The sequence below is a fragment of the Scomber scombrus genome, chromosome 10 (assembly GCF_963691925.1).
Source record: "Scomber scombrus chromosome 10, fScoSco1.1, whole genome shotgun sequence".
Lineage (NCBI taxonomy): Eukaryota > Metazoa > Chordata > Actinopteri > Scombriformes > Scombridae > Scomber > Scomber scombrus.
The window spans coordinates 28,181,707-28,196,106 of NC_084979.1; the positions used below are offsets into that span (position 1 = coordinate 28,181,707).

At 39.1% G+C, this 14,400-nt stretch overlaps 1 protein-coding gene across 1 annotated transcript in view; it reads right to left on the reverse strand.

Annotated features, from left to right (window-relative positions):
• LOC133987725 (uncharacterized) overlaps positions 1-12,319 on the reverse strand; it is a 46,531-nt gene extending 34,212 nt beyond the window's left edge. The window contains exons 1-8 of the mRNA XM_062427169.1: positions 12,145-12,319; positions 10,734-10,862; positions 9,065-9,139; positions 7,941-8,114; positions 7,650-7,807; positions 5,839-6,015; positions 4,931-5,588; positions 4,486-4,648 (exon numbers count right to left, since the gene is read on the reverse strand). Coding sequence (XP_062283153.1) covers positions 4,486-4,648; positions 4,931-5,588; positions 5,839-6,015; positions 7,650-7,807; positions 7,941-8,114; positions 9,065-9,139; positions 10,734-10,862; positions 12,145-12,219 — 1,609 coding nt within the window. The 5' untranslated portion in view covers positions 12,220-12,319. The remainder of the gene's footprint in view (positions 1-4,485; positions 4,649-4,930; positions 5,589-5,838; positions 6,016-7,649; positions 7,808-7,940; positions 8,115-9,064; positions 9,140-10,733; positions 10,863-12,144) is intronic.
• Positions 12,320-14,400: the final 2,081 nt, after the last annotated feature.

Below are 14,400 nucleotides of genomic sequence, written 5' to 3' on the forward strand. Positions count from 1 at the left end.
ACCTTCCTCCCTTCTTTCTTTTCTTCCCTCCCTCCTTTCCTTTGTTCCTTCCTTCCTTCCTCCTTTCCTTTCTTACTTCTTTCATTTCCTCCCTCCTTTCCTTCCTTCCTTCCTTCCTTCCTCCTTTCCTGTCTTCCTTCTTTCCTCATCTCCCTCCTTTCCTTCCTCCCTTCCTTCCTTCCTTCCTCCATCCCTTCCTTCCTTCTTCCTCCCTTCCTTCCTTGACTCGAGGACAACAGGAGGGTTAAATATTGTTGGAATGACAAATAAATAAACCTGAACTTGAACTAAAGTGGAAAGTTAAGGTGTGTACCTATGAAAAAGATTTGCGGCATCACATGTAGCTTGGAGCCTTATGCATACTGGTCCATTATGCAACAATATGCACTTCTATAAGTCCAGTATCTCACTTGTAGGAGTGAGATATGCATATTTGAAGCCTCCGCTTCACTGGAAGAAGGAGACAGCTTGTGTCCAGCAGTTAAACTTTTTCTAACATATTCACAGCTTTTGGATTTTTACATGAGGGAGAAGGAGGAGATTTGATTTTAAGGATTTTTCACAAATTAATGAAACTTCCTTTTTTTTCTTTCAGACACAAATTATTATTCCAAACAGAGGATTTGTATATGTCTTAAAACATGACTGGAGGGGGCGTTGTTCAATAAAAGATTGATACCCAAAGAGGTCAAATTACCCAATATGTCGCAAATAGCAAAGATTCAGTCCAACGTTTAAAAAGATTCATACAAATTAATATAAACTTGTGTCCGGCATTTGAAAAATATCTGCATATTCATATATTTTGAAATTTCTCATGAGGGAGAAGGAGCAGATGTCATGTTAACAATTTTAACTTGGCAATGAATGGAGGTAATAACCATAACAGAAACACATTACTGTTCCAAGCACAGTATTTTTTATACATCCTCAAACATGTCTGCAGGGGACATTTAAGTCAAATATGCGAATACTTCTTACACCACTGATCTCATCAAAGGTGACGGGTGATTCTATGTGAAGGCGTTTCATTTCATCAGACTTTATTAAAACTTATAACTGATTTAAACTTTGAGAAGAGCCAGTCATGGACATTAATGTTGCAAAACTATACCCACCCCCCACACACACACACACACACACACACACACAGATAATCTCTGTATCTCCATCTTTCATCTGCTCAATGGGTATTTTTCTAAAGATTGCAATAAAAAAATCATCAATACAGGCTATAACCTTTCTGTCAAAGATGTGCTTGATTCCTGTAGAGCACTTAAAATACTATAAATAAATACAGCATTGTCCAATAGACAACAATAGATACAGCTGATGTTCCTCTTTGCCCACGAGGATCATGTTGATTACTGGAGGAATCCACTCAAAACAACAGGGATATAACCACCAGCTCATGCTATCGTACTAACTCCATGTGCAGCATTGTGTAGCTGCAAACGACATCATGTTTTCAGTGTCGCTCTGGATACAGTAAGTGTGCCAGCTTTATGCCTGATGCTAATTAAAAGTTCAGTTTGTTCGTTAATTATTGATCACATGCTTGTGATATTATCTGATCGAGGTGGAGTCTGACTCTCTGCTGAGCTGTTGCTATCTTTGTAAAAAAACAATGCAAGATTTCGCATGCGTTCTGACTCCCAGTGTAATGGGATCAGATGAATAAATAGTGTGGCGAAGAATACGATATGAGCTGAATAAACAGCACAAATTTAGGCAGGTTTGTGGTGATAAACATGCAAACAAGCACGGGGAGGGTGTCTGCATGAAGGATGCCAAGAGATAGAGAGAGACAGAGTGAAAGAGAAGTCCTATTAAAAACTTGTTTTTTTTTTCATATCTGGCTTCAGTAAGTGGTGGAGCCTTAATGCACGGGCTTACTGGGGTTTAAGCCCCAGGCTTCAGGCCTCCAGGGGCATCACGAGACATGAGCTTAAAAAAACACAGACATACATACACACACACACACAGACACACACACAGTAAACATGATGTACATTTATAAGTAAGCTACTTCTGATATGGGGAAAGACATGATGAGGAGTGAATCATCTCACGGCGCTTCAACGCTCTTTGTAAAAACATCATTTACGTCATTACGTCGTGTTTGAACGTGGCAGCGCAGCGGCAGAAGCTTTCATGCAGCTCAGTGGCTACTTGCACATGCTTGTAAATGTAAAGACATTTAAAAAGGACAACAAAAATATCACATGGACTCGGAAGAATTTGTGTCAGAAGTATTCAGTTTCATGAGTTTGTGCCCAAATGAGATGAAACATTGAACTTTTAGTTGCATGTGTTGTGTTTGCTCGTAGTGAAGGCAATAGAACATGTAGGTGTCCTCAGGAATTCCTTCTTAATTTTACTTCAATTACAAGTTTAATAAATATTCATCAGATTATTTTTGTCTTATTAAATTTGTAAATGAAAGCATTCGCCTTTCTTGAACTTAGTTTGAAAAAATATAGCTTAACCACTAACCTGCTTTGATTATGGATGTATTATAAGATCTTATTATTCATACATGACTTTGATACTTTTACTCAAATGTTGTGGGAGCTGTTCATAGATTACACTGTCAGTATAAAAACATTTAGGCTACTATCCACTATGGAGTATCAGTCAGATGGCCTATATTTAATACACGATTTGTCAAACTGCGATACTGTCATCTTTTATATATTGCATTAAGGCAACGTCACTTTTTAAATGTTTCTTTGTTGAGAGGAAGCACTCTATCGCACTGCAGTATCCCACACTGATGGTCACAGGTCAAATCTGGAAGCTACTAGAAGTTGAACCACCACACAGTTTGTACACACGATACGTTCCTGCAGGGTGTGAGTCCACAGTGACAGAGCAAGTTAAGTTAATGTGAATATGGGTCACTTTTTCACCCATTAAAAATAATGAGATGAATGCTTTTTACTCAGCACACAATTTCACTTGTAAATCGTTAACTAAGAAAAACACAGATCAGTATGTAATGAAATCTCAGTAAAAGACACATTAAAGGTATTCACAATTTTCTATTTTCTTAAGTGTTTTCAACAGCTTCCGCCACTACGAGCTACCACGAAACACTCTGCCAAAAGTCACCAGTTAACATGGTCACTATTAGATCTGAAACACCGGCTTACTTGGCTGATAACGTAACTTTGTCTTGACTTATTCCTGCCGTATTATCTTATTTTGATGAGATGTGCATTTGGAACGAGTGGGGCCTTTCAAAACATCAATAGCCCCGGTCCCTTTAGTAATGTTCAGACACCCCTGTCAATGATTACTGAATCCTGGGGGGAGTTTCTGTGGCAAATAAAAATAAAAAAAACACCTCTTTTCTGATCCCATTCTATTTTTTATAACAAAGAAAAAGCTCTCATTGATTAAAACTTCCCATGGAATAAGATCTGAAATGTCACAATCTATACTCGTGTTAATAGGACCAAATTAGGAGAGACAGGAAGAAGGTTTCCCTTGTTCTTCAAATGTCTAATTTTTGCCAAAGCTTGCAGCAGAAAGATGCATGGCCTCGGGTTGCCTGCAGGCTGTCATCACTCAGCTCCCGCTCCTGACACAACCAAAGTTTCCAGGTCAGAAGAGGAGCAAAAAAAAACTCTGAAAGCAGGGGTATTCAGTATCAGACAGGAAATCGCTGTCACTGTCGCTCAGATTCCTTATCCATATTTTATGAATATGTGAACCCTAATTATGTTGCCAGTCTGCACACTTACACTGATTCCGTTTAGCAGCCACCCACCACCACATCTGTATCGTTTCACAGTGTGTGTGCCACTTGGAGTAACTGTGAAGAAGAAGCTTCTGAAATGTTCTCCCCTCGCTTGGGTCTTGAAATATACAAGCCATGTACACTCAGTTAATCAAAAGTGAAAAGCCATTAGATGAGAAATAGAATATGTTCCACTTCACGATAGCTCTGCAGATTACAGGATCAGTAATGGGGACTGCTGGATTGGTGACACACTGCCCCCTGCAGGCAGACAGGAGGAACTTCCATCTATCTGCTTTACACCTGCTGGGGCATCATTATAGTCTCAATCATCATTTTAAAAGAGCAATAAAAAGGCATTATTACAGGCTTTCTCTATAAGACTCATCAGGTCAACTTTCACTTAATTGGGCAATTAAAGTCTAATATGTTGAAATTAAAGAGTCTGACATTGAGCACTGCCTCTCCATAAAGCTTTGTCTCTCTGTGTGGTGCTTCCCTCTGGTGGTCGTGGAAAGAGTGAGATCATTTCACACCACAACTTCTGATTCACTGAGGGGATAAGCTCCTTAATTTGACTTAATCAGGAGACATGTCTTTTTATTATAACATGGATATTAAAGCTTTTATTTCGCTGAGGAAATCTCATCTCCCTTATAAAACGCTGGAAATGATCTGTTGCAGCAGGCAATATTTAAAAAAGCAACACTCAGTAGAATATTCATTGTTGGGCTACTCACTGAAGTTGTGTGCAATCTTCTGGTTGAGCATAATATTCTGGGTATTACTCGGCTCAGTTGCACCAAACGTCCCCAGATCTTTAACTGCAAATTGCTCGTATAAGCTGGATGTGTCGATTTCAATCCTCTTGGTGCTTTCTTGTATCCAAAATGATTTTGCAATCTGCCAAGAAACAAATGAATTCAGCAGCGAGACAACTCCATTTTATGAGGAAATCAATGTTAACGTTACAAAAAGAATAACACTGGGGAAGCAATAGCTGACAGACTAAATAGAGAGTAATTCCCAACAATGATGCATTATGAGAAACGCTAAGTGAAACGCTGAAACTGACCTTTCTGTGTATTCAAATATAATATAAACACTGCATTTAAACTTACACTAATGAGACCATTTGTACGTTATATACTATGAAAATGTGTCTTAATGAAGTGACGCTGTTACCTTCTCTGAGCCGACAACGTCCCAGTGGAAAGCCTTGGTGCGATTTTTTTTAAAGATTTTCTTAAATGTAAAAGGTAAAGGTGGAGGGGCCGGGATATTTGGAGGTGGAGGAATTTTCACAACTGGGGAGGCTGGTTCATGGGAAGGAGACCGTGGGACAGCAGGAGGGGGTGTGAGGGCCATGTGGCAGGGTATGGGTGCAGGAGAGGTGGGTGAACGCAGGGCAACACCTGGAGAGGACGGTGGTGGTATGACAGGAGGCGAAACATCAGGTCCAATAACAAGACTAGCAGTCTTAGCAGGGTTGCGAGGTTTAGGGACTGGCTTTGTTTTATCTGCTGAGGGACTCACATCACCAGCTGATAACCGATCCCCACCACCAGGAGAGGGATGTGACGTTGGGTAATCAGCTGGGGGGTAATTATTAGTCACATTCCCACCACTAGATTCACCACTGGACTCCGGATCTGTATCGGCATCCTCTGCGTCTTCGACTATGCTGAGCTGTCGTAGAGTTGTTGCTTCCAAAAACATATGTTCACCCCTGGACTTCCTCTTCCAGTGCGAGCACAGTTTCTGGATGGCATGGGCCCAGTTTTCCTGCTCCCTCTGGACAGTCCCTGAAGCAGATGTTTGTTCTGATACCGGAATCCTGAAGCTGTAATAAATCAATAAAACTTGACTCAACCTCCCATATCAGCAAAGTAAGTTTGATAATTAACACTCTAGGACTATACATGACTTTATTGCTCAAACCAGGCTGCCTCATAACTTGATTTAGAGACCGCTGACTGAAAATAGACACTATCACACGACAGTAAATTACTTCTGAAAGCAAACACAGCTGATGTGATGGATTCATTAACTGCTTGCTGTTGTGATATTTCAACATCTGGATCTTCACTCACTGGTACTCATTTTTGTGGGTGATCAGGGTGAAAGTATCGGAGCTATGAGATGTCTGTACGCTGGTGTCACCGTCTGACAGGTGAATCACGATGGGCATGGGCACTGAGGAAGTCACGTCACCGTTAGCAACAGCTCGCCGCAGTATTAGCTGGCCTGGATGGAGCTTGGCCTCATATCTGGAACAAAAATGAAGAAGCAGTAATGTGTAACGTAAGCCACAACAACAGGATCTGAGCTATATGCTAATTCCACACTATACTGTTTTTGCAGTGTTTTTCAAACAAGAGCACCAATGGAAATCAAACTATGACTCTGCCACTTTTAATTAAACTTACAAATGAGATGTTTAATCAATTTGTCGACAGAAAAATTACTTGACAACCATCTTTATAGTCAAATAATCGTTTAAATCATTTTTTTCAATTTCAAGATTTGATTGATTGAAGCTTCTTGAATATGACCATTTGAAGCCTTTCTGTGTTATACAGAAGAGTGATTTAATTATCTCTAGGTTTTGGACTGTTGATCAGATAAAACAAGACATTTGAAGGTGTCACCCTGAGCTGTAAGAAATTATAACTGGCAATTTTCACTATTTTCTGACATTTTACAGATGAAACGATAAATCAATGAATCAAGACATTAATCTGCAGGTTAACTGATAATGAATATAACTATTTTTGTGTTTGTTTTCCAAGCTCTTGCTTTGGTGTCTCACACCATATTAACTTGTTTCAAAAGAACAGTTATGACATGTTCATTATGAGAAATTCACCTGTTTGCTTTCTTGCAGAGTTAGATGAAAACATGAATACCACTGTAGCGACAGGAGTATCAATCTCCTTCTGCTCTCAGCAAGAAAGTGAACAAGCGTATTTAAAATAAATGTCAAACAATTGATTAACTGTTTTGAAGAGCGCCTCCATTTCCTTTGTGTTTACATTCTGAGTATATTTTCACTCCCACTCACCTTACAACTCGTCTTAATTTCATCTGGAGTTCGAGATGTGTGACTACTGTACATAATTTTGTGCTCAGATATACAAAAAGTAATTTAACTTTGTAGTGGGGAAAAACACACATCAATTATTATGTCTGGATGGGTATTTTAACCTTCCTGTTGTCCTCGAGGAAGAAGGAAGGAAGGGAGGAAGAAGGAAGGGAAGGAGGAAGGAATGGACGAAGAAGGAAGGAAAAAAAGAAGGAAGGGAGGAGGAAGGAAGGAAGGGAGGAAGGAAGGAAGGGAGGAAGGGAGAAAGGAGGAAGGAAGGAAGGGAGGAAGAAGGAAGGAAAGGAGGGAGGAAGGAAGGGAGGGAGGGAGGAAGGAAGGAAGGAAGGAAGGAAGGAAGGAAGGAAGGAAGGAAGGAAGGAAGGAAGGAAGGAAGGAAGGAAGGAAGGGAGGAAGAAGGAAGGAAAGGAGGGAGGGAGGAAGGAAGGGAGGAAGAAGGGAGGAAGAAGGAAGGGAGGAAGGAAGGCAGAAAGAAAGAAGGAAAGGAGGAAGGAAGGGAGGGAGGAAGGGAGGGAGAAATAAGGAGGGAAAGGAGGAAGGAAGGGAAGAAGAAGGAAGGAAAGGAGGGAGGAAGGAAGGATGGAAGGGAGGAACAAGGGAGGAAAGGAGGAAGGAAGGGAGGAAGATGGAAGGAAAGGAAGGAAGGAAGGAAGGAAGGACACAAAGTCCTGATTTTTGAAAAGATGTATAGAGTTGTAATTGAGAAAGGATTGGTCATGTAGCTACAAAGAATAATCTCCTTATAAAGATGCACGTGTGTTTTAAAATAGCAGTGCTACAGTAATGAGGACACATACTTACTTCACCCATCTGAAAGACGCCAGGCCGCCTCTGTGCAGCAACAGGACGCCTTCGCGAAGGCTCTGTGATGCTTGAGGCTGCTGATGCGTTTCTTCATTGCCCTCCTCAGGAGCGTCGTATATGTTCCCGTAAATAATCTGATTCACAAGCTGCATCATCTGTTCAAAAACACACAATCACCAGCCAAAAAATGAACAATTACATTCTCCTTCCTCTTCACATATTTCTGCACAACAGGTCCAACAGGCTTGTTCTCAGTATAAATAAAACACAAGGTGAATCTGTACTCACCTTGTGTTTGTCCTCCAGTGAAGTGGCCTCCAGTTCATAGTCATGATGTCCTTTAAAAGAAATAGAGAACCTCGATCCGACGCCATCATCACAGCTCTTAACGAGGGTGAAGGGGAGCTGGCGCTTGACGATGCCTTTTTCGATGCTGCACAGCATTTTGGTCTTAAAATCAATCTGAGTGTTCACAATGGGAGAGTTTCATTTACAGTATTAGTGCATGTGTACATTATTTATACATATACTGCATATAACTTAAAAATGGTCATTGTGGATCTTCTGATATAGTTTTTCAGCCCTGTTATCAGAGGGTCTCTAGAGGTTGGTATGTCTGTCCGTTGGTCCACATCTTTGGTTCAGAACAATATCTCAAAAACTATCAGATAGATTTCCATGAATTTTTGTTCAGACTTTAATGGAGCCCAGAGGATGAATCCTACTGACTTCCCCTGACTTTTACTCTAAAAATGTGGCTAAAACATTCCCAAATCTCTCTGGATGAATTGTGATAACTTAACTTAACTTCATAACTTAACTTCATTAATGTTTTTACACAGTATATAAAAACCATATCAGGTATTCTGACCAAATATATGCAAAACAAATAACATTCAAATCAACTTCAGTACTTTTATTTAGTGCTAGAAAATGTTACAACCTAAAATAATGATGTTACAGTAGCATGCTGATGGCCTGGCGCTCAAGGTATCACTGTGTCTAGACCCAGTTTGTGCCTCTCATGTATTCGTCTACATCCAGGTCACAGAAGTAAACCATCTGTTTCTCTAAAAGATATCCTGTCCACTGAATGATAAAAAATACTTTTTCCCAAGCTATGCCTCTGTTCCTGAATCAAAACAAAGATGTTAGACCTCTGGCTACCTGGATAGAGAACGGTGCCTGGGGGAAAAGTTTAAACTATTTGCAGCGTATAGAATATTTTCTTCCACATGGTTAGGATTAAAGATTAAAAAAAAAAAACCTTCTGAGTATTCCAAACATTGCCCTTTAATTATCTCATAGGGGTTATTAAGTTATCATTGTGACCCGAATGTAAGCTAATACATGTGATGAAAAAAACTGGGGCTACACAAAGCTTTAGTGTTGCTTGAGTCACTTTAACTCACCTGAAAAACCCGCTTCTGCCACCTGTAGCGGCCATGCTTGTGAACACTGAAGTTGTATTGTGTGGGAAGCTGTTCCTGAAACATTAGCCACACAAAAACAACACAGGTCATACATACCTGATGGGAAAGCACCTTCTTGTAACATTAACATAGGAATGAAAAAACAAGGGTATTTTAAGAACGTCTTCCAGCTAAAATGTAGAACAAAAGACACCTGTCACATTCCTTCATGAGAGCACCTTTGGGAGAAAAACACTGGTCAGACACAGATTTAGTTTAAAACCGATCAAACATGACAAGCAGCTTGTTAACTCAACAACAGGGAGGAGAAAAGACACATATGGGGATCAAGATTGTGATCTTAAAATACAGGTTTTTCTTTGAGCTTAAAGTAGGTCATTTACAAAACAATACAGGATGCAATTAAGGTCTAGTTTAGACTAGACAACATGTCATAGTGGCAGAGAGCGAGATGAAAAAATTAACATTGCTGTCATGACTGTGTGTTAGTCATTGTGTTTAAGTACAGACCTCGTTGTTTGGAAGCAGTTAACGTAGCTTAGCACAAAGACCCGGAGCAAGGGGAAACAGCTTGCTTGGCTTTCTCTAATGTTCATAAATACACCAACTAGCAATTGGTACTTTGTTTGTCTAATTAGTACAAAAACAGAATTATAAAAATTAAAATGTGCTCATCCAACTGCTTAAGGCTTTTGTGCATCTCATCTGACTGCATGGAAACCTCAAAGCGACGACAAGACTCTGGGACATCAGTGCATCCAACACATAACAAGTTATAGACTTCTGTGCGTGTGCAGATTAAATAAACAAGATTCAAGGCATTAATTAACAAAGCACAGGCATAAAGAGTGCTATAGATCTACTCGTCTAACTTTATAGGCAGTATGTAGGCCGTAAGTGTATTTTTAAAATGACGCACTATTCCTGTAAGAACATACTGACGCTTCCTTGTTCAAAGTCCCAGTTTAGATTTAATCAGCTTCTGTCATCTGTGTGATAAGTAGTCTACGTGAAGCAGCTATATAAATCTGATTGCATGTATTGAATGCCTGATACATTTGTTCTAAATAACTTGGGTCTACTTACAAACATTTTGCATTTTGATCAAAAAGCACCTAGTTGCAGCTGCACAAGCCATGGATGCAGTTCCTCGGTCTCTCTTAGTCTGAAAGGCTCTGTTCAATGCTCTCTTCTAATTGGCTGACTGTTTTCTGAGTGGTGCACGCTCAGTCTAACCACAAATTGTAGCACACAGAGCGCAGGGGAGAGGAGAGGAGAGGAACTAGTCATACAATAAATCCCTAACCCTATCCCACAATGGAGATTCTCACACTGAGCTGAAATGAAAAGAGTGCACATACATTAGGTAAATACCAGGAATAAGCAGATTTTGTTTTTTCACAGTAAGGGCTGGGGTTCCCGTTATAGTAGGGGAAACGCTGAGGAGCATACTGTTGTGTAATCTTAGCCATAAAGAAGTCCAATTGGCTCATTTATAAAAAGGGGCAGTTTTCTGTGTGCATTTCTTTGTGGAGTGGGTATTTTGGTACTTTCACAGTATCTATTTAGTACTTACACCTGCTTTATAATTAAAAGAGAAATGGAAATCTCCCTTCCTACAATATGTCCACTTTAAATGTGCCGGTACCTCTTCAGCAAGACTGTGCTGTTTAAACAGCTGCGCCTGGTCCTTCCTGGCCTGGTTCAGAGCATCCTCGATGGACAACTCTCCGTTCTTCACCTTGTTCATGATGCTCAGCTGCATCTCGTTGCTCAGCTGAAATCACAAAAAACCCAGTTAATAAAAACATTAAAAAGTCTCTTTTATAGCATACATTGCGTTGAGTATCAGGTTGCAATCGGGCTCAGTGTGACCGTCTGCTCTGCCTTGGATTGAACGCCATGATGCTTTATACAAAGATTTGGTTTGCTGCATTGAAATATGATCTCCAGCTAAGTGGATGACGGGATGGGATTTCATCAAAAATAATACAAAAATACTGTAGGGGGCACCATCATGAAATAAAAATCCTTCTAAAATATACATTCCTCCCTTTTGGTTTATGATTTTTTTTTTTCCCTTACAGGTGAATAAACGACAATTCATTTACAGAGCAGATATGCATGCCGTAGAGGACAAAACAAGGCAGTTTAATTTCAGTTGACTCATTTTTTTCTAGTGTTTAGTCAAGTGTGATGAACTCTGGTGTACCCTTGTAACGTGCCAATTAGGTCACTGATAATGGAGTACCACGAGGTAGGGGATGCATAGGCTGTATATAAAGGCTGTATCTGGATAATCTGTAAATATAGTGGCTATGGCTGCAGGTATAAAGGCTATCTGGATAGGCAATAAAGGCTATGGCTGTATAAAGTCTATATCTGACTTGGCTGTTGTTTTGAACTTGCCTTGAAAGAAAAGGCCAAGTGTGGTTGAAATCACTGGAGCTCTTCAAAATGCCAAATCTAGCCCTTTTAAGTATTCAGATTATTCACTTTCATACAGTACTTTGCTTCAACGGCACTGCTAATGTGTGTGGGGTTTTTTTTAGTTTTTTTTTTTAGATATGCATGGTTGTTAATAGAAAAACAAGATTTAACTGATTTCCTTTCTGTCACAAAATGAGCAACAGAGGCCAACATGTGACAGTCTCAGTTCACTGGAAATAAAGAGGAACTAACACTGCAAAGGACAATCAGCATCTGCATCTGTTGAACATTTGCTGTTACAGGAACATAGAGTCCTTCCTTAAATTAGTCACTGTGTGCCACATTTCTGGGTAAATAAGACCTCAGTAATGTGGGAAACTACTGACAGCAGGGAAGTCGAGTCAAATTGAGGAAGTAAACTGTCGTCTGGCTGCGCAGACCTGACGTTAATGAAAGCAAGGGGGCTGCTTTCACTGGAACCTAGAATACAGTAACGCTGTTTTTATTTAATGACTCACCTGCAAATGCACTGATTACACTTTCACAAACATGGTCAATTGCATCTTGACTCTTGCAGTTAAAAGAACTTCCTGCTCAATGCTGTCCAGGTATATGAACTGAAATCTTACCTGAGGCAAGGCTGTAATGGGTCTTTCCATTCTGGATAGATTGTCTTTCTTCTTTGACCCTAAACTCAGCATCATAACTTCTCAGATTTCACACAAAAATCCATGCAGCTCTTTAATCCATGAAACGGTTCCTCTTTTGCAGCAGAGACGTGAAGGGTGTTTTGTTCTAGGGGGATTTTTTCCCCCTGTGCAAACCTTAGACAGAGTTCTGCTCCTCTGACATGGAAGAAGGAAATTTGTTGTGATTTGTTTCACTCTTTCTACCTCCGCCCTCTTTCAGCTCAAGTTACATCCTTTAGGTAAGACAATCAGCCACACCCACTCCAACACAGAAGCTTTCTCTGCAAAATAGCAAACATTTCAAAGCAGTTGACATGTCTCCACACGCAGCACAGCGAGCTTTAGCTGCTGCTCTCTTTGATTTATCCAGGAGAGAGTGCTAGGATGCCCAGCTTACCAATATTAATACAATACAGATATACAATTTATATTGCTCATTAAAAAAAATCCTTAAAGTCCCCCTCCGCTCAAAAATATGCATTTATTCTTCTTCTTTCAGTTGGGTGTTTGAGCTTCTCTGTGCAGAATGAATGTGAGAGCAGTTTGACACAGAAATGCTGCTGACAGTGGAAAGTTTCTATGTGCTCATTGAAAATCACATTTTAAGGGCGGGCCTACAAGCAAGATTTGTGACATCGCAAATAGCCTGAAAACCAATCTTGATCACATATGCAAATTACCTTACCTTCCGTTTTTTAAAAGATCTGTATTGACTTTCACATGAATAAAACAGCGAGTTACATTTAACAATAAAATGCGACCAGTGCCAAAGTGCAGAGTACAGTAATCCTCACCTGTAAATGTTTGACTAATGTATTACTGTCAATCACTGCTGTATTATCATTGCACTTTGTTTACCTTACCTTACCTGATCCTTTTCAACAGAGGTGTCAATCTAAAAGAGAAACAACTGTTTTCACACCTAATACCCCTGTAGAGACATTTTTATATGCACATTTATGTATTTTTTCTTGTTTTTCTCTCTTATCTTTCTTTCTTTTTTACTTTAAATGTTTACTTTTATATTATAACTTCTTCTTTTTTTAAGCCTCCTGTGAAAGCTTTTGTAATTTATGGTTTTACTACAAACACTAAACATGTGCATACTTGTATGTTGCAGATCTAATACTGTTGTGATGCCCAGGTCAAAGTGTGAGATACATCTTGTGTCCAGCAGTTAAACTTTTCAAATGAAAAATGTTTTCATATTTATAGATTTATAGAATTTATACTGAGGGAGAAGGAGGAGATGTAAGGATACTTTTTTGTGGAGAGAAAAAAAAACAGATGAGGTACAAATTATTATTAGTATTATAGAGTATTTTATATTCATCTTAAAACTGGAGGGGATCATTTAGCTTTGCTGAGACTTCTCATGGATTCCTACACAGAAGGTATCCACATGAAATATAAACAGAATTTCACTGTATAATTAAAAAGTAACACACTGTTTTAAATACATTTTTATCGTACTCTTACAAAAGATTTTCCCTCGACAGGCCGGATTTGAAGAAGAATATGTGTGTTAATTTTCTGTTTTCACCTTTATTTGAATCTTATTTTATTTTTGCAGCGATTAGTTGATTGACAGAAAATGTATTGCCAACTATTCTGATTATCAAAAATTGACTTTGAGTCATTGTTTAATAAAATAAGCCAAATTTCTCTGATTCCAGATTCTTATTAAAGACAAATATCTTTAGTTTATTTTGTCCTCTATGACAGTTAATTGAATATATTTGGGTTGTGGACTTTAGTAAACAGTGATCAACATTTTTTAAAGACCAAATAAATCAACTTACTAATTAAACTAGACTAATTATCCATTAATCATTCTTGCCTTTGCTTTACATTGTTTTGACTAATTATTGATTTGTTCATTGTATTAGTAATAAATGCAAATATTGTTTTCGTTACATTTCAATGAACAGTATTTGACTATTGAAATGTTTTTAAATGGACTAAATGGATATAGATGATTACAACCACCAAGGTAAAAATCATAAATACTCACATGAAGCATTCAGACAAAAAAAGGAACTGCTGCATGGAAAGAGGAAGAGAGCACATCATTAAAAACCACTGTGTATAATTATCACACATAGTGCACTCAATTCTGGTGTTGTACATGTCAAGTGACACTTCATCTCCATTAAGTCCAAGTTGTATTTCAGTGCACATCTCCTTATATGGAGT